Source organism: Bidens hawaiensis, unplaced genomic scaffold (genome assembly GCF_021521415.1).
Source record: "Bidens hawaiensis isolate Kalapana, Puna unplaced genomic scaffold, B.hawaiensis_p1.1 tig00035945_1, whole genome shotgun sequence".
NCBI classification, from domain to species: domain Eukaryota; kingdom Viridiplantae; phylum Streptophyta; class Magnoliopsida; order Asterales; family Asteraceae; genus Bidens; species Bidens hawaiensis.
Genome location: NW_027505390.1, coordinates 60,241 through 82,055, shown reverse-complemented (window position 1 = coordinate 82,055; position 21,815 = coordinate 60,241). Strand labels below are relative to the sequence as shown.

Below are 21,815 nucleotides of genomic sequence, written 5' to 3'. Positions count from 1 at the left end.
AGATTAAAAATCGAGTAATAGTTGTGTTAAAGTTAGGGAGAATTTCTTTATAATTTTTTTAAGTTTAAGTTTTATATTATTATTTTTTTTCAATGTGTCTCTAAGTACGCCTATTACTTCTTATTACTAGATTGGTGACGCATTCCCATTAATGTTTGACCAATTCCAAGTAAGAATTAGTCCAAATCTTGATGAAAGATCAATCTATTAATTTGAACAAGAAATAATGGAGCTTATTAATTAGGAAATCTATTGGTCTTGTCTCCCAACACTTTTCAACTGCTTCAAGTCAAGCAATACTTCCCAAACGCCTAAAACAACTAAATTTCGCCAAAAACAAAAATAAAATAACTAGATTAGGTGAGTTTGTCTCTTTAGATCTCCCTCTAATTGTGTATATAATTCAGATCCACACTTAAAAGTTTAATAATCAATTTTGTGCTTTCTTAAAAATATGTAAAAGACACTCAATTAATTTTTTTTATCTTTAACTTGACTATAATATTATTACACTCTTTGTTAACTTTTTATTTTTAAAAAATGTTGATGCATTGTTATTACAACAGGCTTGTAAACTAGATCGGTGCGTCCAAGTTCTAATGGTTTGACGAGTGAACAAATATCACGGTTACAACTAATGACGTGTCTAACTCATTACAACGAATCCACCTTCATCGTATAACACATGTGCTACCTGCGAGCGACTTCATTGACCTTTGTTCATATTTACCAAACTAGTAAGGATACAAAGATTCAAAACTATTTTTCAAAGCGCGCTAATTACGTTTCCATTAGTCCACACGATAAATGGTCGTGGTCGTCTAAACACGACAACCTGATTATCACAAAATTCCACACACGAAAGACAAACTATATATTAAAAATCTAGGTGCGCGGTGCTTATACGTCGCGAAATTTGGAAGCATAAGACAACACATCAGTCACCATTGAAGGTATATTTAAACATGGCCGGCTGATCAAGAACAAGTCATGTTAATAGAAAAACCAAATCCACAAATTCCCCACTACAATCCCTTAGAGCTCTGTGATTGTTCTTCCTTAAGTGCATAATGCTAAGTCACAAAGATCAGCAATCATATTCAATCGAATCGGTTCATGATGATCAACCTGAGTTGCAAGACGAGCGGACCTACGAGTGCACATACTGCAAGCATGGGTTCACCAATGCTCAAGCATTGGGTGGACATATGAACGTACACCGCAGAGAACGAGCCAAAAAGAGGCTTGATTCGACTAACAACACTAGCAGCACTAGACTATCCGAGCCGTGGTTGATCACAAGCTGCAGCCATGATCATAAACAAGAGAGGATAACTCGGGAGTTCATGCTAACATCGAGCCAAGTGCTGTATGATAGTAATAATTTAAGCAAATACACAGGTCCAATATCTCAAGAGGAAGTGAGATTGAGCTTAAGTTTAAGCTTACAGTTCGATCGATCACACGAAGATGAAAGCATTCAAGGAGCCGATGAACTGGATTTGGAGCTTCGTCTAGGGTAATATCTTGAAACTGTGTATGCATTTCTATGCATATATGTATGTACATATTCATATATCATGTGGGTATATGTTTTATGGTTTAAAATGAAAGCATAATCTATTTGAAATTCAGATTGAGTACTTGATTTCAAAATTAAGGTTGTAAGAGGTAATGTTTTTTATTCGGTTTCATTAATCACATATTTAAACATGAATTAGATATATATGGGTTTATTGCATGTTCATGTATGATGAATTAACCAAACACGAACACGAACATGGGCACGAATGTATAATCGAACACTTTTTTGTTTGCATTTGTTCATTAGGAAAATGGGCAAGTTCTTGTTCATTCATGTTCGTTTAAAACTAACATAAAGAAGCAAGTTCAACGATCAAAGTGGAACAAACATAGATGAACACAATATATTGACCAAACATAAACCAACATAAGTTAGCATCAATGAACACAAACAAACAAGTCTATTACATCATAATTCATCCAAACATATGTGTTTACGTTTATGTTTATTTATGTTTATGTTTATGTTTATATTTATATAAATATAATTGTGCTTATGCATTTATTAAAATTCAAATGAACATATACAAGTGTAGATAAATGAACGTTTACGAACATAAATGAACGAACAAAACATCTGGTCATATGTTTGTTCATTTAGGTAAATGAAAAAAATTTGTTCATGTTCGTTCGTGTATAATTAACAATTCATGAATGTATGGTTCGTTTACATGCCTAGCCTTTGTGTTATAAACAACAAGCTAAATGATTTTATTGTAATAAAAAGTTCAACAAAGATACAAAACATCAGCAAAATAATATATATATCTAGTGTAAACTTTAAGACCTAAACCTTCAACATGATGAGGATTTATCAGACAATTGAGAACGAGAAAAACGATCGGGAGAACAAAGATACAAGAGATGTGACTAGGATTCGACTGAAGTTCTAGCGACCTTATAAAGCCCCAACTCCCCATATAGCCCTCCAGGTATATTCTACATCCTTCCCAATAAGCCATCAAGTACTACTTCATTATTTGCACCTTAAAACCATTAATTATTACAAATACACATGATAGGAAGAACAAAAGGCAAATTGGATTTTAATAATCCCAAATTTATAAGAGAGTTAATAGCCATTTTCGTCCCTGTGATTTGCTACTTTCGCCACTTCAGTCCAAAGTTTAAAATTTTGTCAATTTAGTCCTTATAGTTTTAAACATTAGCCAATTACGTCCCCCCGTCTAACGGCATTCAACTTAGGGGTATTATTGTCTTTCTCCTATTTATATTTAGTTAATGGTCAGTTTCGTCCCTGTAGTTTGATACTTTTGCTACTTCAGTTCAAAGTTTGAAATTTGTCAATTTTATGTTTAATTTATTCAGTTTTTTTTGTTTTTTTTTGTTTTTGTTTTTGCTACTTCAGTCCATGATGGAATTCATTGGTACTTTGGTAGGTGGTCAGGGTAATTCCCTAAAACCGAACTATATCGAAAAAACCAAAATCGTTTCTCTGATTAATGCATGATAGTTAGGGTTTAGAGATTAACATATCGTAGCAAACATTTGGGTCGAAATCAACATCAGGAGGTCGAATATCCCGTATTTCCATGTTTGCTCAAGAAATTAATGCACTAAATCGCATGTGTGTTCTTCAAATCGTGGTATTGTTCTTGAATTCGTCGGATTCAACCCCAGAATTGTAGTCGATATGAAGAATTCAAGAACAACACCACGATTTGAAGAACACACATGCGATCTAGTGTATCGATTTCTTGAGCAAACATGGAAATGCGGGATATTTGACCTCCTGATGTGATTTCGACCAAGATGTTTGCTACAATATGTTAATCTCTAAACCGTAACTATTATGCATTAACCAAAGAAACGATTTTAGTTTTATCGGTATAGTACGGTTTTAGGGAATTACCTTGACCACTTTACCAATGAATTCCACCATGAGGGAGAGTTTAGAAAATGTCTAGAAACTAAATACGAGGGGGGTATGATTATTGTTATCGACAGAGTAAACGTAAACCTGTTTTGGTCGATGCTTGATGGTTTTGGGCTTGGCTTATGCTCTTAAAGGCTATAGACAAAAAAAAAGAAAAAAAGCTGAATAAATTAAACATAAAATTGAAAAATTTTCAAATTTTGGACTGAAGTAGCAAAAGTATCAAACCACATGGACGAAACTGGCCATTAACTAAACATAAATAGAAGAAAGACAAAAATACCCCTTAAACTAACGGCATAGTTGGATGCCGTTAGACTAGAGGACGTAATTGGCTAATGTTTAAAACTATAAGGACTAAATTGACAAAATTTCAAACTTTGGACTGAAGTGGCGAAAGTAGCAAACCACAGGGACGAAAATGGACATTAACTCTTTATAAGAAGAAAATTATATTGAGATAAACTTAAACCTTTGGTAAAAACATATCGAGTTGATTTTCATACTCAAGTTAGCAGTGTTAATCTAACTATAGTCAATTTTAAAAAACTTTGTTTACTCGTGAAATATTGGGTTTGCAGCAATTAACAATGTTGCATTGTTATTACATATCAAGCTTACTGCAATTTATTATATAACTCTGAATAAAAAAATTCACAGGGGTCGATCTACCCCTACACTTATAGTGTAGGTCTGCCAATGAGTCAATGGGTAACGATCTTTGGACTGCCCGCTATGGGCGCTATTCAGAGAGCGCGGAGGGCGCGGAACACCGCTGCGGGGCGCTGTCGGTGGGGGCGCGGAGTGGAGAAGCGCCAAGAGGAAGGAGTGATGGTGGGCCCTCTCTTTCTTCATCACTCACACACACATACATATATATATATATATATGTATGTGTGTGTGTGTATATTGGGGGCACCCAAGGAGCATTAAACCATAGCGGGGCGGGCTTTGAAACCGCGTTTTCTACGAGGCGATGACGTGACACCTTGGAGGGGCTTCGAAGCCCCCACCATAGCGGATAGCCTTATAGCCATTTAGATATCTAAGTTCTCTTACAACAATCTATTGGTTCAGGCCCCATAACACAAATGAATAACTCTTAGTCTCTTGTAATTTCATTAATTCATCAAACTTACATAAATAGAGACCAAAATACTTGCACCTAAAGACATGGGAAATAATATAACCACTAAACCGTTTACCAATAAAGAGACCTATGTTCTAATTAAACGGGCATTCAAAATATGTGACTAATTAAATAAAATCCTGCTGACCATATCCATCTTATCTTTTGCATGTTTTCATTTACCCGGTTTAAAAACCCGTACCCATCAAGATTAACCCAACACAATCTGCATATGAAAACTTAATGAACAATGCATATTGACTCAAATATTGCACATAAATCAAATGAGATAGATTGAATTTCCAACTATTTTTTAATACCAAGTAAAATTTTCCAAAACTGAATTGCAAGACTTGCAATTTCTTCATTACAAACAAATTTTGTAGGCGGAATAAGAAGGAAAAAAACTGAAAGTGTATTTTAACAATCTTTGAGTATCTAAATGTTGAAGTTTCATGACATTAGAATTTTTAAAATAGTGTGCCAAATAACTTCAATGTATTTAAGCCGGCATGATTGCTGGATCACATGCTACTAATTAAACTTGGTGAAAAACGTAACAAACAAGTCTGGGTGGTGTAGTCAGTTATCACGCTAGTCTCACACACTAGAGGTCCCCGGTTCGAACCCAGGCTTAGACATCTGAGTTAATTTTTTGCTATTCATTTTTTAGGGATATTACACGTTGTTGCATCTAAGGATTATCCTATCCCTATATCTATATATATCATATAATTACACTAAAAAACACTACATTTCTCTCTCCTGTTCAATTAAATAATATTTTTTATACCTTTTTTATTACAGTTTTCTCTCTCCACCATACAATTTACAAAAAATCACTACCTTTTATCTCTTCACCCTATAATTTACACTCACAACCCCACCCTATAATTTACAAACCTTCCTCACATAATTTTAGGGGATGGGTTGAGAATGCTCCTAGGGATGGATATTTTATAACCTTTGTGTTTGCTATCCCATGAGCTTATATAACTCAAATGCTATTGTGTTAACATTAGAATAAGAAGAAATCGCATTTGCATAGAGGATAATATTTTGTTAATCTTTAATGATACGTTAGCGTTGAGTTTGTCAAAATCTATAATCTATATAACCGAAAACCCTAAAATCCTACGTGTCGCGATGTGGTCGTTTCCCCTTTTTATGGAAGCCACCAGATTGCTTGATTTTTAAATGGATGTCTCTTATTGGATTTAACCCAAATTTATGGGCATGGGTCTTACCAAAACCATATAGCTCTTAATCGGGTTATAACATCTCAATAAATAAAAAATTAATCTTATCAATTATTTGATATGAAAATCCTATAAAATTGGGATATACTAAAATTTAATATCCAATTAAAAAGAAAAGATATTATTTATAATTAATAAATAATTTTATTGTAAAAACATAAGCGGGTCATGGGTCACCAAATCCATATAGCTTTTAAACAGGTTGTAACCCTTTTATCATCAAACCCTATGCATATTATTAACTTTCTTACAATAAAGATAATTAAAATCCAAAAAATAAATATTAAAAAATGAAAAATGTAAAACAGCCATTCTCTCAAGCCATCAGATTGCTTTATTTGTAAATGAAGATTTCTCACGCACTTGACCCGAATTCACGGATAAAGGTCTCACCAAACCCAGATAGCTCTTAAACGGGTTATAACATCTCATTATATTAAAAATTAATCTCATAAAATATTTGATATGAAAATCCTATAAAATAGGTATATACTAAAAATTAATATCCTATTTTATTTAAAAAAAATATTATTTATAATTAAGAAACAATTTTATAATAAAGAAAATAAACGGGTAATGGGTATCACCAAACCCAGATAGCTTTTAGACCGGATTATAACATATCATTTATTTGTGAAACCATTTTATCATCAAACCTCAAGTATATTAATTATTAACTTTCTTACAATAAATAAAATTAAAATCCAAATATACATATATAAATATTAAAAACGAATAATGTAAAACGACCCCCGTAATACGGAGGATAAAATCTAGTAATATTATATAATACCTTATTGCCTAAAAAAGTTGAATTGTCACTTCATCAAATATTAACAAACTAGTGTCTGCTTGTCGCATTGAGCCGTGACAGCTGGTAACCCTAACGTTAAAACCCAGGGTGTTGTAATACCGCGAGTGTTACAACAGTAAGTCGACGTAAATTCAGACATTATCTGTTATGCTCGTTAAGGTATAGACACCGTTGGTAAAACCTAAACGTTAAACCCAAAAAATAAATTTGTCAAATTAACATATAAAAGTAAAATATCTGATGTTTATTTGGTCGGTAAACCTGGACAGTGGTAAAACCAAAGCATTGTCGGTCCAGGGCCTTGAGGCGGTAACTCGACCTGAATTCGATCGGTTTAGGTTACTTTCGTTATGATACCGAAGCTAAAACTGGTAAAATTATAAAAATTGAGATAGAATAATGGGTGGCGTTGGTCAGTAAACTTGGACGTTGGTTTAACCCGAACGTTGACAGCCACACAGGGGCGGCCCTATAGTATACCCAAGTGAAGCTACGGCTTGAGGCCCCCGAAAAAATAAGGCCCCCATTTTAGAAATTAAGTATTTATATATTTGCAGAAAACCATCTTAAAACCATGTAACTGAAACTTAATCTAACAATGTATGATGGCTGAGTGGTTTAATTAATAGTCATCTACTTTTAACTTTTAGCCAGCATTCCTACTCAGGTTCGAGTTTCTAGGACTGCTTTTCATTTTTTTTTTCTTTTATTTTAGTCGTTTTTATTTTTCGTTTTTTCCTATTTCCTTCCTTAAGTACAGCATTCCTATCCAGGTTTGAGTGTAAAGTACTGTCCTTTATTTCTTCTTTTTAGTTGTTTTATTTATTTTTTTTCCCATTTTGTTTCTATTTTCTTCTCTTGGTATGTATAAAATTTTTCATTGTTGTTGAAAAAAGTAAAAGAAAGGTGGTTATTCTATGATTTTTATTAGACTCCTTTCTTATAATAGTAACTTTAAACTTTGTGATTTCATATATGAAGCACAACAATAAAAATTATAAAAATAAAAAAATTATAAAATATGTAATTTCATCTCTCTAACTCTTGGTATGGGCTCCGATTTTTTCTTCGATTTAGGTCTCAAAAATGGTTGGGCCGCCACTGCAGTCACAGTCTTAAAGGTTGTGAGTCTACGCGAATTCATTCCCTTATGTTCGTTATGGTACCGAAACTAAAACAAATAAAATGATAATGACTAATAGGGTGCCGTTAAGTGGCCCAATTGACGCTTAGCGGCACCAAACTTTATAATGTAAGAGATAATTGGTAATTATTTTAAACATTTTTCACAAAAGTATATGCATTTTAGCAACTATATGCGGTTTTATATAGCAAAATTAGGTTGCAAGACTTTTTCATACTTTTTTTAAACGTGTTTAGGACTTTAATATTTCAAAATGAATGACTTTTCAAGCAAATGGAAATATAAGTTGGTTTCTTATGATACCAATGATTTGTGCCGTAGTTAGAAGATGCTTATACTCGATATGCAACAAAATTTTCATTTGTATTGTTGCCAACACAACTAAGATATATATAGAATTAGTCATAAATCTGTAAAAGTTATATATATATATATATATATATATATATATATATATATATATATATATATAAATGTAAAGGAGATGTTCTTATTTTTAGTGTTGGCACAATTGTTGTTTGGCTCAAGTGTAAACCCAGCCCAAGAATTATTAGGGTTTATTATATTTAGTAATGTCTTGACTAGCAAGTTATGTTATTTTATATAAGCCGAGTTATGGTTAGGCATTAGAAAAAAGAAGTTGGTGTAACCAAGTTAGGGTTCATCAATAGTCAAATCGAGTTAGGGTTTGAGAGTTGTAATCAGTTTTTTGAGTTATATTTTCTGATTAGTATAAACGAGAGTTATTCGTTTACTTGGTGTTTGATTATCGATCTGGGACTTGAATTGGTATCAAAGCCAAGTTCAAGAAATCGATAATCGAGCGACGATCGGTGGCTTTCGGAGAAGCTATCATTGGCGCATATCGGAACTGAGTTGGGTTTCCGAATCGGAGTGTATTTTTGTTAAAGCGGGTTAGTCGGAACTGTGTGTCGGTGGTTCTTTCCTGTCCGACGGAAGTGATAGGAAGAACACAAAGGTTCTCGGGTTGTGTAGCTGGAGTCGGCGATCGGATTGTAAGTGATTGTCGGCGGCAGGCAGCGAGGAGGTTGTTTGTACGCCGACAATTAGGAAACAAGTTGGTTTCCGTCGAGGCACGGCTGGTTGTTGGCGACGAGCAACAATCCGTTTGTGGTTATTTGGAATAGCTCCGGTTGCGTACGTTTGCCGTCTCAATTTTCTTAACTGTGTGGTCTTATTTGACTTTGTGATTAAAGAAGTATATTAGGTTCACAAAAGTAAAAATAATTGAAGTACGAGGCAAGGAGGATTTGGAGTTTATTCTCGAATTGTTTTTTTTTCTCAACGTAAGTAAGAAAAAAAAAAGAAAGAAAAAGTTCAAGAAGTTTTAATTGATCATTATCGTTGGGTTTTTATTTGGGTTGAACAAGACGGTTCAATTCAGAGTTCGTATTTTATTTGGGTTGAACAAGTAGGTTCGATTCAAAGGTTGTTTTTTTCCACGGGTTGAACGAGTTAGGTTTTACCAAAGGTTTGATTTAATTTTGTGAGCAAGTTGGTTCGGTTATGAAAAGTTGTTTGGAATTGATTGGCTTGTATTTTTTCAACGAAGTGGAGCAAAAGGGGTTCTACGTCAATGGCAGGTGACGAAGAAAGACCGGTAATCCAACCCAAAGCGAGTGGGGGGATTTCGTTACAGGTTCCAAAGCTGAATGGAACTAACTACATCACATGGGCGATTGTGGTGGAAGCGATATTGGATGATCAAGACCTATGGGAAGTTGTTCAACCAGAAGAGGGTACGGTTATTGATGCGAAGAAGAATAAAACAGCAAGATCGTTTTTGTTTCAAGTGGTGAATGGTGATATTCTTCTTCAAATTTCTCAATACAAGAATGCCCGGGGTATATGGACGGCTTTGAAAGCACGGTATGTTGGGGCCGAGCGAGTTCAAAAGGCTCGACTGCTAACTTTGAAAAGTGAATTTGAGAAACTCAAGATGGCGGAAAACGAGACTGTTGATGAGTTTGCAGGAAAAATAACAAGTATGGTTTCAAAGGCAACGAGTCTAGGTCACGTGTTCGAGCAAGATGTCTTGGTGAAAAAGTTATTGGATGCAGTTCCAGATAAATATTTCCAACTCGTAGCCTCAATCGAGCAAAGTGTTGATCTCGATAGTTTGATGTTTGAAGATGCTATTGGAAGACTTAAGGCGTTTGAGGAACGTCTACGAGGGAGAGAGCGCGCTTCAAATTCACAAGGTCAATTACTTTTTAATCGATCGGAAGGTAGTCATAAAGGCAAGTCGTATGATCAGTCCAGTAGCCGAGGTAAGGGTTGGTCGAGTTCACAAGGGCGTGGAAGAGGCCGTGAAACCGTAGGTCAAGACCGAGACGATGAGGACCAAGATGGTTGCGAAAACTGAGGTGGTCAAGATCGTGGGTCAGGTCATAAGGGACAAAGAAGAACGAATGATCGTCAAAAAGGAAGAAAGTAATCTAAGAGCAAAACTTTGTAGAAACATTATCTATATTTATTTCTAAAAATAAGCCACTACTCGGTAGGTTTTTTATTTTTTTTAAATGACTAAATGTTATACTTTGCACGGATTAAACCATTAACATTCTATTATACACTCTGATCGTCTTACCATCATATCAAAATGTAAATGACAAAAAAATGCTGAGATTTAGGTGGGACTTTATTTGCATTTTGAAATCATTATAAAGGCTTTAGCATGCACATAATGATTTTTATTTGTAGGCAGATTAAGGCCAAGATAAGTGGTCACACCAGGTACCCTTCTCATCATTTTCATAATGTCATGTCATTTATCCCATACACTATTCTAAAACCACTTAAACAATCGGCAACACTCCTCTCAACCAACTCAACTCTCCCTCTCTCCACTCACGCATCCATCGAGTACTAGTTAAACATATCACTCTTTCTCTCGCCCTACGGAAAAAGAAGTCAAATCAAAAGTGTACTTTTAACAATAAGTTCAAGGTCAGGCTGGCATGCTTCGTCTGAGTTTGTCACATGGTTCTAACTAAGCTATGCAGAAAATAAACAAACAAGTCTGGGTGGTGTAGTCGGTTATCACGCTAGTTTCACACACTAGAGGTCCCCGGTTCGAATCCGGGCTCAGACAATAATTTTTAAATTTTGGTATTATTTTTTGTTTGTTGGGATTCTAAGGAGGCCACATGCTTTTGTGTTAACACCACCCACACGAGCTTTCTGAAATGACATGTTAGCCAAAATTGTTACTACAAAAGTTGTTGCGCCTAAGGAGTAGCCGATTAGAGATGAGCTAAACCTTTGTCTTTGCTTATTCATGAACCTTAATAATTAAAATTCCATTGATATTAGCATTAGAATAACAATCATTTCCATATAGGTAACTTAAATAAATTTTATTTGATATTCCTTTTCTCACATATTGTAAAACAAACAATATTTATTTCATATTAGAACGATATAATTGTGATATCCTTTCCTCGCACATTTTAAAACAAACGATATTTATTTCATAAAGGCAAGGCGAAAGTGTTCTACTTGGTATGTTTAACAACAATTTGGAGTGTGTGTAGGGCAATAAGCGCACTGGAATTGACAACAAACCAGTAAACTTGTGAATCTAATTAGTGAAACATAAGCGTTGAGCTATTTATGGGTGCGAAATAGATCAAGGTGGTTGAATTTATCCTGGGAAATGTGGTGATATTTTAGTTTTAATCATTTGTATTAGGATGGCCAGTGTAATGGCTTGTATTGGTTATAATGGAGTTTCCATCTCTAGCAACTTGTTAGAGGTGCCTTATAAAAGTTATATTAATGAATAATGTTTCGTTGGTTGTTAAAAAAAAGAATAGAACTTGATAGCACATGTTTGAAAAGGTTATGTTATGAGACAAGTGCATGGTAAATACACGATTGGATCACATACAATAATCTATGTAGTGCTATTGACATATTTTGCGAATGGGTTTTCTTTAAAGGAGATGGTTAATACATGACACGAAAGTGGCTTCATTTTGCCCATATAGTTCATATTTTTGGGGTGTTATTTATTAATTTGTTTTGCTAGTAAAGTCATGTAATCACTTAGCTTTTTAGGTAACGTTTATAAACTGTGTTTATTGGTCATGGTTAATTACACACATAGCATGAAGAAAATTTTTGACTCTTTAAAATGAGTTTGTATTTTGGAACTTCACGTGAAACCTCTCTTTTGTATGCGACAACTTTATATGTACGCGTTTGAAAAATGTATAATAGAAAAACATTTTACAAATGTATGTTATGGTGAGTGGTATTATTTTCATACATGATATTGATATAATTTTATCTTATGAGTTGGTAAGTGACGATAAGTTTTAAAGATGTAACACTGATGCATCATGGTCATTTTAACGCACATTTGGATCACCTTAAGCAATAAATAGTCTTATTGATCACCAAGACACAGGCCATTAACGCACCAGTGGTCTAGTGGTAGAATAGTACCCTGCCACGGTACAGACCCGGGTTCGATTCCCGGCTGGTGCATATCTTTTTGCCAAACCACATTTTAATTTAATAAATTCATAATTTTATGTAGTACCCTTTCCATACCCAAAAGTTGTACATATAGATGATACTATATAAAACCGTATTGCACATACTTGACGTATGCGCTCGGCTCCAGAGACCTTATAGCCTTGTGCCTTTCAAAATCAAGACTACCTCTATACTCTCCTCAACTAGTCATTATACATTCACGCAAGTCTAAGAAATCATGCAACAAGATACAATATTTTCAAGTTACCAAAGTCTAAAATGAAATTATCAGATTTCATACAGACAATGCTACTTTATGTGACTTTGATAAGAAGAACAACCATGACAAACATACATGTCATCAGAAGCATGACAAGCCATGTGAAGCATGAAGTCTTGGAACTCTCAGAATATATAGCCATTGCCTGTGTGTTGGCTCGCCCCGTGCTGGCTAAGCTACGCTCAACTGCTTCTTCGGTTGAGTCCAGAATCTGTACCCCAATCATAACAAATTAACCACTTTGTTAATGAAAGTACATAAACCGTTTCTGAATGAAACATGAATTCTAAAAACATACTTTTTCAGTGTTTTTTATTGATTGATTCATTATGAGTGTGCTCTCTTTAAGCTGTTGTGCCAACCCAACCATTTCATCAGTCAAATCTTCTTGAAGCTTCCTGTTCGAGTCAAACAATAACATAAAGCATTGTGTTCTAAATTATAAGCCCATTTAGCCATGTGAATGTATGCATAGATAGAGAACCTGTGCTTTGTAATATGGGCCTGTGCTGCAGCATCCAATTGTATAGCATCTGAATCAGTTGCGTTAACTGTATTTTGGCTTTTGCCTTCAAAACTTGACGAGGGTCTATCAAATCATGATAAGCCAATAACATAAAACACGAATTCATTATTAACGGAAAATGACATAATAAAGAATATTACTCACATATTTCTTCTTCTCAACCCTGCAGAAGGGGATACACTTTGTTCTTCAGAATTTGGTGCTTCTGGAGATTCTAGGCTTTCCAACTAATAAATAAAAGGAAAATTAATATCTAATTAGATGGCATTTAAAGTCTGGTTACACCCGCATTTAAAGTCTGGTTACAAGGTGTGACAAAAATGTAAATAAGCAGCTAATAAGATAGAAATATGCTCACTTCTAAGGAAGCCAAAATGGCGGCAATTGCTTCAATTTTCTCAGAGAATTCACTTAATGTAGCTTTCGAAATCCTACAATAACCAAAAGGAAATTAAGAACACTTATCGCATTGAGTGCTTTATAAAGATTGAGGCCTCAATTGCCATTGGGTGTGCAAAAACCGAACCATAACCGGAAAAATTAGCCAAAATTGACCATAGCGACAAAACCAATCAGTTAATGTTAAGTGAGTTTAACCGACCATTTGGTTATGGTTACGTTTACGGTTGCGGGTAATGTGTTTCATTACCGGGCCGAAACGACCATTATATGCTTGTTTTTTTTTTATAATTTTATACCTCCATTTCTAGATTCGAACAATTATATTCATGTTGCAACTGTCTATAGACTATAACCGAGCTTAGAAAACCATAACCAAGCTTGCAACCGGCATATTTCAGCTTCAAAACTTCATAAGTGAGCTTGGAAAACCATAACCGAACCATTTTCAACCAAAACAAAGAAAACAATAATAAAAAAATATATTTGATAATTAACCGAAATCAACCCATAACCAACCACCTATGGGCTATGGCTAACCAAACATTTGGTCATGGTTACGGTTAAGCAATGTTCCATAACCGAACCGAACTTTGCACACCCTTAACTGGCAGTAAAGTGGAAACAAAATCAAACCTCGGTAATCCTTCGGGTGTTTTCTCTGCAGCAAGTTGCTCCAGCTGCTCTCTCAAAGTACCAACATACTGCAAAATTAGCAGTTTATATAAGCATGATTAACCTAATAACAATTAATAAAATCAGCAGCCATATATATAAAAATCAAATCAACAATCGGATACATGAATAAGTTTGGATCGGTGTTGTTGTTTTGGAGCAGCTGCTAACAATCGCCTAAAATTGATTTCAGTTTTACTCATTCCCATTGTCAAACCCTAGAAAACATAACATGAGCAATTTAATTTAATTTAATTCAATCGACTCGTGTATATGAAATATAAATTGAAGTGAAATCGTATAACATAAACTATAACAACATACAAAAATGATTTAATTGTTTGAAGTAAGAGAGAATTCAGGAATAATAATATTAGAGGATTGACGCACCTATGGAGTTTGGAGGCTTGCGATTATTATCGTGTTGTGGTTAAAGTGAATAACTGAATATCAGTTTCCGGTAATCGGATCGGTGAGAGATTATTGAAATGGATCGGCGAGTTTGAGTGGTCCGGTGGGATGGTGGTAAGGGGTTACAATTTTCTTTTCTTATTTTTTTTAATGGTTAAATAGTAAGGGTAAAAATGTATTTTAAACGGATATAAGTGTAGACGGAGTGGCTCGGGGAGGGACGGTGCCGCTCACTACCGCCTAAAAATATCCACACCTCGATATCTTGGATAAACAAAGAAGAAATTGATCTCTGTATGGTGAAATTTCGGGATGGAGATGATATTTGGGATGGGATGGAGTGGGAACAATGTTTCACCTCTCTAGGGGCGAAGCAAGATGTTCGGTTGGTGAAACCACTCCTGCCACCCTAAGAGATGACTTTAACAAACAATCAAAAGTAAGGGTAATCAAAAGGTATCAGTTGGAGCATCTCGGTGACAATATTTTAATAAATGATTGCTTGTAATTGAGTCTATAATGAGTATATATATTATGTTTATGTTTGAAGTAGGCTGGGAGTGAACTTAAAGTCAAGCGAAGTTACTTAAGTTAACCTAATATGTAATAGGCGACCTTGTGTAGTATATAAACACAGGTTCGGCCTAGGTTTTGGGAATGATTCTCCATCCGTTTTGCAGTGTGCTTGGTCTTAGAATAGTTTTAACAGTGTTCTACAATCAAAAAGAAGAGTTCATAGTAGTAACCTTTGTTCTTGTTATACTCATTGTGATTCTCGTGGTGATAACCAAAGGAATTCCTCACCTTTGGTAGTTCATAACAGTCTCGTCAAGATCCAACTAGGGATTTACAGTATCGATCCCGAAAATCACCAAAATGGTATCGATACCGAAAGTGTTCAGTTAGTAGCATTTAAAGGTAACTCATGAATACCCAAGTTGTGTTTTATCAACATTGAATTGTGTTTATAAAAATGTAATGGGATTATATCTAGTGTTTTCGCTAATTCGACCTCATAATATAAAGGAACATTGGTTTTTATTGGTTTCAACTATTCCATTTTGTCGGCGCTGGTCCCAACTTTCATTTTGGCTGGCAACGGTCCTAACTTTCACATACGTTTCTTCCACCAGTCCGCGACTAATGGAGTACTAACTCCGTTATGTCATTGCTGACGTGTCAATCCTACTTGTCAAAAACGTATGAAATGATAGCCTACGTGGATGTTGATTATATTTAAGCCCTAATCTCTATCCTAATAAACATAACATTTTAGATAACACATTCAATGATTAGTTTAGTTGATCACACCTCACTCATTTGTTTACTCAAACTCAACCTCTCCGACAACAAACAATATCCAACATTCTCGCTGCCTTTATCAGCTCTCCATTGTTCTTCCAAACCCACATCCCAAACCCCTCTTCGCATCTTCCCCATCACCAAACCCCCATCAAAGTCATTCCTTCTAGTCTCTGCAACATCTGACAACGGCCCGGGAGCCTCAGGCTTAACCACGGATCGCGTAATCAACAACGGAACCAAACCGACCACAATTACCACTGATTCGGGTTCAATTGAGGTGGATGAGGTGACAGAGGCCGAGCTGAAGGAGAATGGGTTTAGGAGTACCCGGCGGACGAAGCTCATATAATCAAGGAGAATGTTTATTGAGTTATGATCAATTTGGGGATTTTAAGAATTAGGGCTTGAGAGTGAATGAAAGTTGGAAGAGAGATTAGGGCTTAAGTATGATCAACATACACAAACATAATATCCATGTAGGCTGCCATGTCATATGTTTTTGACAAGTAGGATGGACATGTCAGCAATGACATAACGGAGTTAATACTCCGTTAGTCGCGGACTGGTGGAAGAAACGTATGTGAAAGTTGGGACCAGCACCGACCAAAATGAAATAGTTGGGACCAATAAAAACCAATTTTCCTAATATAAATAGTAAAACTCATTTCCAAGGACCGAGTATATACTAAATACATCTACAAGGACCATTTATGCAACTTACCGAAAACCTAAAGTGTTAAACCCTACGCCGTCCTCACATCTATATATACTTAGGCGGTCTGATAAGTGTTTCAATATTAAACCCCAATACAATTTGCGCCGTTTTACGAGCAACTCGTTTTATTTTATTTTTGTTTGATTCTGAAAGTGAATGAAATAGAGATGATGATGGAAATTGTTTTCCCTATTGGTTTGATTGCCGATATGATGGCGACAACGTATTAGCTCTATCTGATCTTCTTTTTTTCTTGGTTTTGTATATTATTTTGATTGAATTGTGTTTTGATAGCTTTTGGTGTTGAACAATGGAGTGGTGAATGAGGTGATGATTAATAGATTCCCTATTGGTTTGATTTGCCAGAATGATGGCTCAAATAGTATTAGCTCTGTCTGATCATTCGCCCTCCATTATTGTTCTAGTTTACAATTTTTTAAGCCTTTATTTTTATATTTTTCAAGTGTTTATTGTTTTGCTGTTGTTTATATTCTGTTTGTTCACTTTTTCTTAAGTAATGTTTTATGATAATGAAAACCTTCGTCTATTGTGATCATTTGAAACAGTTAAAAATATTAGTAGATTATTAAAAATAGATCTAAGTGCATTCATATTAGTTTGATTTCTGATAATCGGGTGTACCCGCTACCCGGGAGTTTTAATAACTAGTAGATTATTAAAAATCTAGTTTACTTTTGTGGTGTTGATGTATAGAATTTGCAGAACAGTTATTAAATTGCTACACACACAAACAAGATGGATGATTCTGTACAAAACCAAGAAACGTATATACTTGCTATTTGTTTTACTCTTGTTGAAGAGGTCATTGCCTGTGAAGTGTTATTCAGTGTAGTGTTATGTATCTGTTCGTCTGGAAATAATTGCGTAAAAATTGAACATTTGTACAATAATATTTACGAACATTTTTTTCTATAATCCTCTATAAATCACCAAAGTCATTTAAAAAGTCAATGCAAGTACCAAAATGATCAATCTCGTTATTCATATAAATATCTTCATAATCTGCCATAATATTGAAATGTTTACGAAGCTAATGAAGCTTACCGACCAAATATTATTGATATTTATATTGTTATCTAGCCATAGAGCTTGATAACTTATTCGAGAACTCCCAAAACCTTTACTTGATTGCAAGAAATTATACCGACAAATATAACTTTATTATGGTATTTACTGATTATAGACTAAACTAAACATTAGCCAAAGTCTATTGCTAGACTTCATGGATAAACCAACTTGTTAAACCTACTGAATTATCCATCTTGTAGGTATTCCCAACCCAACTCCAAACCGACTTATTTAGAGTCGAGAACTAATAACGCTCAACAACGGCTTATTTTAGGGGGTGTTTGGGATTTCTTATTTTACCTCCTTGTAAGTCGTAAGTTAATAAGTGACATGTTGTGTCTTGTTAACATATCCTCTCATATAAGTGACGATGTTGTGTCTTGGTAACTTATCCTCTCATAACATAAGTAAAAAAATGGTGAAATTAAGCAATCCCAAACTCCCCGTTGGATGGAATAATACTTTTGAAAATGCTAGGCTTGCAATCACATGTTTAATGCCTTTGGTGAACGGTGTTGAATGAACTGATTTTACTTGCTTAACTAGATACTTAATATAGTCATAATACTACCACTTAAAATTGAATGAACTGATTTTACTTGTTGAATGAACTGATTTTTAAAATAAGAAGGCTTAGAATCAGACAGCTAAGTTCTTAACATAGTCTTTTTAGGGCGCGTTTGTTTCACGGATTTTTTTTAAAGGATTTGAAATTGGAATTGGAATGGAATGGAATGTTTGAGAATCCCTATCATGTGTTTGGTTGGTTATTATGTTGGAATTGCAATCTTTTTTTGTTTGTTTTTGGTCGGTTACGGATTCGTTTTTGGCCTTCTGTTTTGTTGTGGTCGGTTTTTTTAGTTTCATTTCTGTTCGGTTTTAGTTTTTTTTGTTTCGTTTTGATCGATTTTTTCGGTTTCCATCAATTCGGTTCAATTCTTGGTCTTTTTTTAAGAGCGAGGGCAAAGGCGGAAACCGTTTTAGTTTTTTTACATTTTTCGTTTTTGATTTATATTTTGAGTTATGATTTTTTTATTAATTTTGGAGGGGTTTTTATTTTCCATAATAATCCTTTAAAATAGGTTGGATTTTAAAATCCCATGAAATGTGGAATTTGATGGAATTTAGTTTTCAATTCCATTTTTTCATTTAATGAAACGCCATTCTTTAGAATTTCTTCCAAATCCTTGAAACGAACAGGACCTTATAAAAATTTGGTTTTCACATAGTCGGCGTAACGTGTATTATTATGTAAGATATATGAATTTTGGATGGAAAGTATCGATATGAGATATTTATTGTGTAAACAATGTTATACCCAAAAGTAACTTGAATGGTAAGTAGTACACAATTATATGTTTTGTTCACATGCCCGTGTGTTATGAGTATATCACCCTCTTTGCATTCATTTGGCAATTCATTAAGCGTGTGAAACCTGGATTAGATTTTAGCTAGGGGTTTACATGGTTCAATTCGGTTATTAGTCTCAACCAAATTAACCAATCGTTTTTACGTTATTCTGTTCGGCTTATTTGGTTAATTTTTTATAACTTCGGTTCTGTTAATAGCCAAAAACAAATTTATGCATAAAGAATTTACTTTAAAAATACATAAATAGATGCATGATTAAATGATAAAATGAAGGTACAAGTATATGAAATGATGCAATATATACATGCAATGGTGATATAAAACACAAAATACATAAAATGAAGGTATAAAAGCTAGAAATACATGAAAATATTAAAGGTTAACTGAAGGTACAAAAATTAACCAATAATCAATTTCGGTTATTCAGTTATTGGTTAATTTTGGCTTGGTTTCGTCCGTTTTCGGTTCGATTATTGCTCACCCCTCGTGGCAAACTGACAATACATGAAAATATGAATAGTTTGGTTCGGTTAATTTCAATTACCAGAGGGTACAAGATAATCGATAACCGATTCTCGATTAATTCGATTACCGGTTAATTTCGCTTAGGTTTTGCCCCTAAATTGCGTCTAATATATAAAGGCCTATGAAAACCCTAGTCACGTGTTCCCTATTTAAAGGGCACTCCATCTTCATGATAATGTAACTTTTACCCTTTCAATGCATTACACGCTAAAATATTTTATGATGATATGAATCCAACACTGACTTGAGCGTCGGACGGTGGTTCAGAGACTCTTGTCTCTGACCTCTTATATTGAGTATTCGTGCTTTGCATATACGAGACGAGACAAAAAAGATGAGATGTGGTCGTTTTCATCTTTATAATCATTGGAGCACTTAACTGATATTCTGGTACTCAACAAATATTATTAAAACAAAAATAGAAACCACTTACAAGGGGCAAGCAACCCAAACAATATAACGGAAAATAAATAACATCAACAAAACATACAATCACTTAGACCATCCTCTGTGGAAGGGGGCAACGTTGCCCCTCTACAACGCCACGCCACTGCCACGTAACAATATTAATAAATTTAAAAAATTAAACACAAACTAAATAAAAAAACTATAAATATTTTATTCGTCGTCATATTTTGTTTGTTCTCCCAAAGATGTTCAATCAAATCCGATCGAAGACTTTGATTCGTTACCCTTCTTCGCGTTTCTAATACATTAGCAAGTTTTTCATCAACGTTTAGTGTTGAGATCGACTCTGGTACATTGTTGTAGTCGTCTTGACAAATAGCTCTGTCCGAGACCTCCAATATCATATTGTGTAAGATAATGCAAGCATACGTTATGTTTCTTAACTTATCCTTTTGGTGATTACAAGTGGCAGATTAATGATACTCCAACGTTTCTTTAATACCCCAAATGCCATTTCGACGCCCTTTCTTGCCAACTCGTGTTTTTTCTTGAAATATTGTCGTTTATTGCCAGTTGGGCATGTAAATTTAAGCACCAAAGTGGCCCACTCCGGATAAATACCGTCGACTAGATAACATCCATATTCTATTCGTAGTCGACACCATTTGCTGAACATGAGGAGTCGTGTGTGTAACACCCCGACCAAAGGCGGATTATACATCGGGGCGCCACATATTGTTTCATTACTCGTGACACTATTGGGTGTCAATATTTAATAAATATATTCATTCACGCATGCGCAACGTATACATAAGATATAAATAAACCAACATAAATCAATATATTATAAATCAAAATATTTGAACAGCAATAACTTGTCTTGATACATTTTAATCTAGGTCCAAAAGTAAAAACGTCCTATGTGTCCACAAGCTCCAAAACAGCTACTGCAAACCTGAACATGTGTTAAAATAAACGTCAAACACTTGCGTGTTGGTGAGAAATCAAGTTTAATACAATACATAGATAGCAATAAATCTGCGCGCAACACGTGTATGTCTGGTGTTTAACAAGGGTGCAATCAGATTGTGATCAAGCCTAGATAGATCATAGCTCATAGTTCATAGTTCAATCCGTGCTCCCAATTGAGCACAAAAACGAGAAAACATCTGTGCAAGTGTAAACAAAGAAAACCGTAAACGATAGGTCTCCCGTGTTCATCTAATGGATCCATGAAAACTTCGGAATAGGCCGAACAAAGCGGTTAATGATACACACATACAAATAAACAGCCAAGTAAACGTCCTCAACACATGGGATACTGCGCGACTAAAGTTCATAAACAAGTTTTAAGACTAAGTTTGTATGAACACATGAACATCCCAAAACATTTAAAAATAAAAAGGGATTAGGTACGAGATTACTCACTTGATAAACGATGCGGTGTAAGATAAAGCAAGAACCAACTTTAAACAAGCACAAGTTAACCTATAAATAAGATTATTGTTTTAATGATTTGTTTTAAGTCTTGATTATAAGTTAGCATAAGTAAATTATTATATATATATATATATATATTACCGGAAAAGCAGGACAGAACAGGGAGGAAGACGGAGGCAGAGAGGGAGGCGGCAGAGAGAGCAAGGAGAACAGGAGAGATTAAGTGTTTGTGTGTGTAGTGTTAGGAAAAATAATACTATTATTTATAGAGAAACCCTAGGAGACACAATCCCTAGAAAAGGGGAAAAGATCTCAAGACAAACAGAACAAGACAAAAC

At 34.7% G+C, this 21,815-nt stretch overlaps 2 protein-coding genes and 5 non-coding genes across 7 annotated transcripts; 6 read left to right on the top strand and 1 right to left on the bottom strand.

Moving 5' to 3' along the window:
* Nucleotides 1-1,070: 1,070 nt before the first annotated feature.
* LOC143612879 (uncharacterized) lies at nucleotides 1,071-1,523 on the top strand. The gene has a single exon (XM_077086748.1). The coding sequence runs from the start codon at nucleotides 1,071-1,073 to the stop codon at nucleotides 1,521-1,523; it is 453 nt and encodes a 150-aa protein (XP_076942863.1).
* A 3,654-nt stretch (nucleotides 1,524-5,177) lies between these two features.
* On the top strand, nucleotides 5,178-5,251 carry TRNAV-CAC (transfer RNA valine (anticodon CAC)). The gene has a single exon. It is a non-coding gene; the product is annotated as a tRNA-Val (tRNA).
* Nucleotides 5,252-10,868: 5,617 nt separating this feature from the next.
* On the top strand, nucleotides 10,869-10,942 carry TRNAV-CAC (transfer RNA valine (anticodon CAC)). The gene has a single exon. It is a non-coding gene; the product is annotated as a tRNA-Val (tRNA).
* A 1,329-nt stretch (nucleotides 10,943-12,271) lies between these two features.
* Nucleotides 12,272-12,342, top strand: TRNAG-GCC (transfer RNA glycine (anticodon GCC)). The gene has a single exon. It is a non-coding gene; the product is annotated as a tRNA-Gly (tRNA).
* Nucleotides 12,343-12,647: 305 nt separating this feature from the next.
* LOC143612888 (uncharacterized) lies at nucleotides 12,648-14,526 on the bottom strand. The gene is made up of 7 exons (XM_077086754.1): nucleotides 14,339-14,526; nucleotides 14,175-14,242; nucleotides 13,498-13,570; nucleotides 13,284-13,366; nucleotides 13,098-13,202; nucleotides 12,912-13,011; nucleotides 12,648-12,824 (listed from the first exon to the last, which is right to left on the bottom strand). The coding sequence occupies exons 1-7, from the start codon at nucleotides 14,420-14,422 to the stop codon at nucleotides 12,648-12,650; spliced, it is 690 nt and encodes a 229-aa protein (XP_076942869.1). The 5' UTR covers nucleotides 14,423-14,526.
* A 2,278-nt stretch (nucleotides 14,527-16,804) lies between these two features.
* Nucleotides 16,805-16,890, top strand: LOC143612891 (small nucleolar RNA Z102/R77). The gene has a single exon (XR_013150020.1). It is a non-coding gene; the product is annotated as a small nucleolar RNA Z102/R77 (small nucleolar RNA).
* Nucleotides 16,891-16,964: 74 nt separating this feature from the next.
* Nucleotides 16,965-17,049, top strand: LOC143612890 (small nucleolar RNA Z102/R77). Its single transcript, XR_013150019.1, has one exon. It is a non-coding gene; the product is annotated as a small nucleolar RNA Z102/R77 (small nucleolar RNA).
* Nucleotides 17,050-21,815: the final 4,766 nt, after the last annotated feature.

Bases quoted from the DNA above. Each gene is read 5' to 3' on its own strand.
- LOC143612879 (XM_077086748.1), top strand. From the start codon at position 1,071: ATGCTAAGTCACAAAGATCAGCAATCATATTCAATCGAATCGGTTCAT.
- LOC143612888 (XM_077086754.1), bottom strand. From the start codon at position 14,422: ATGGGAATGAGTAAAACTGAAATCAATTTTAGGCGATTGTTAGCAGCT. The intron at 13,367-13,497 runs GTGAGCATATTT...TTTATTTATTAG, and splicing joins CCATTTTGGCTTCCTTAGAA to TTGGAAAGCCTAGAATCTCC. The intron at 13,203-13,283 runs GTGAGTAATATT...ATGATTTGATAG, and splicing joins GGGTTGAGAAGAAGAAATAT to ACCCTCGTCAAGTTTTGAAG.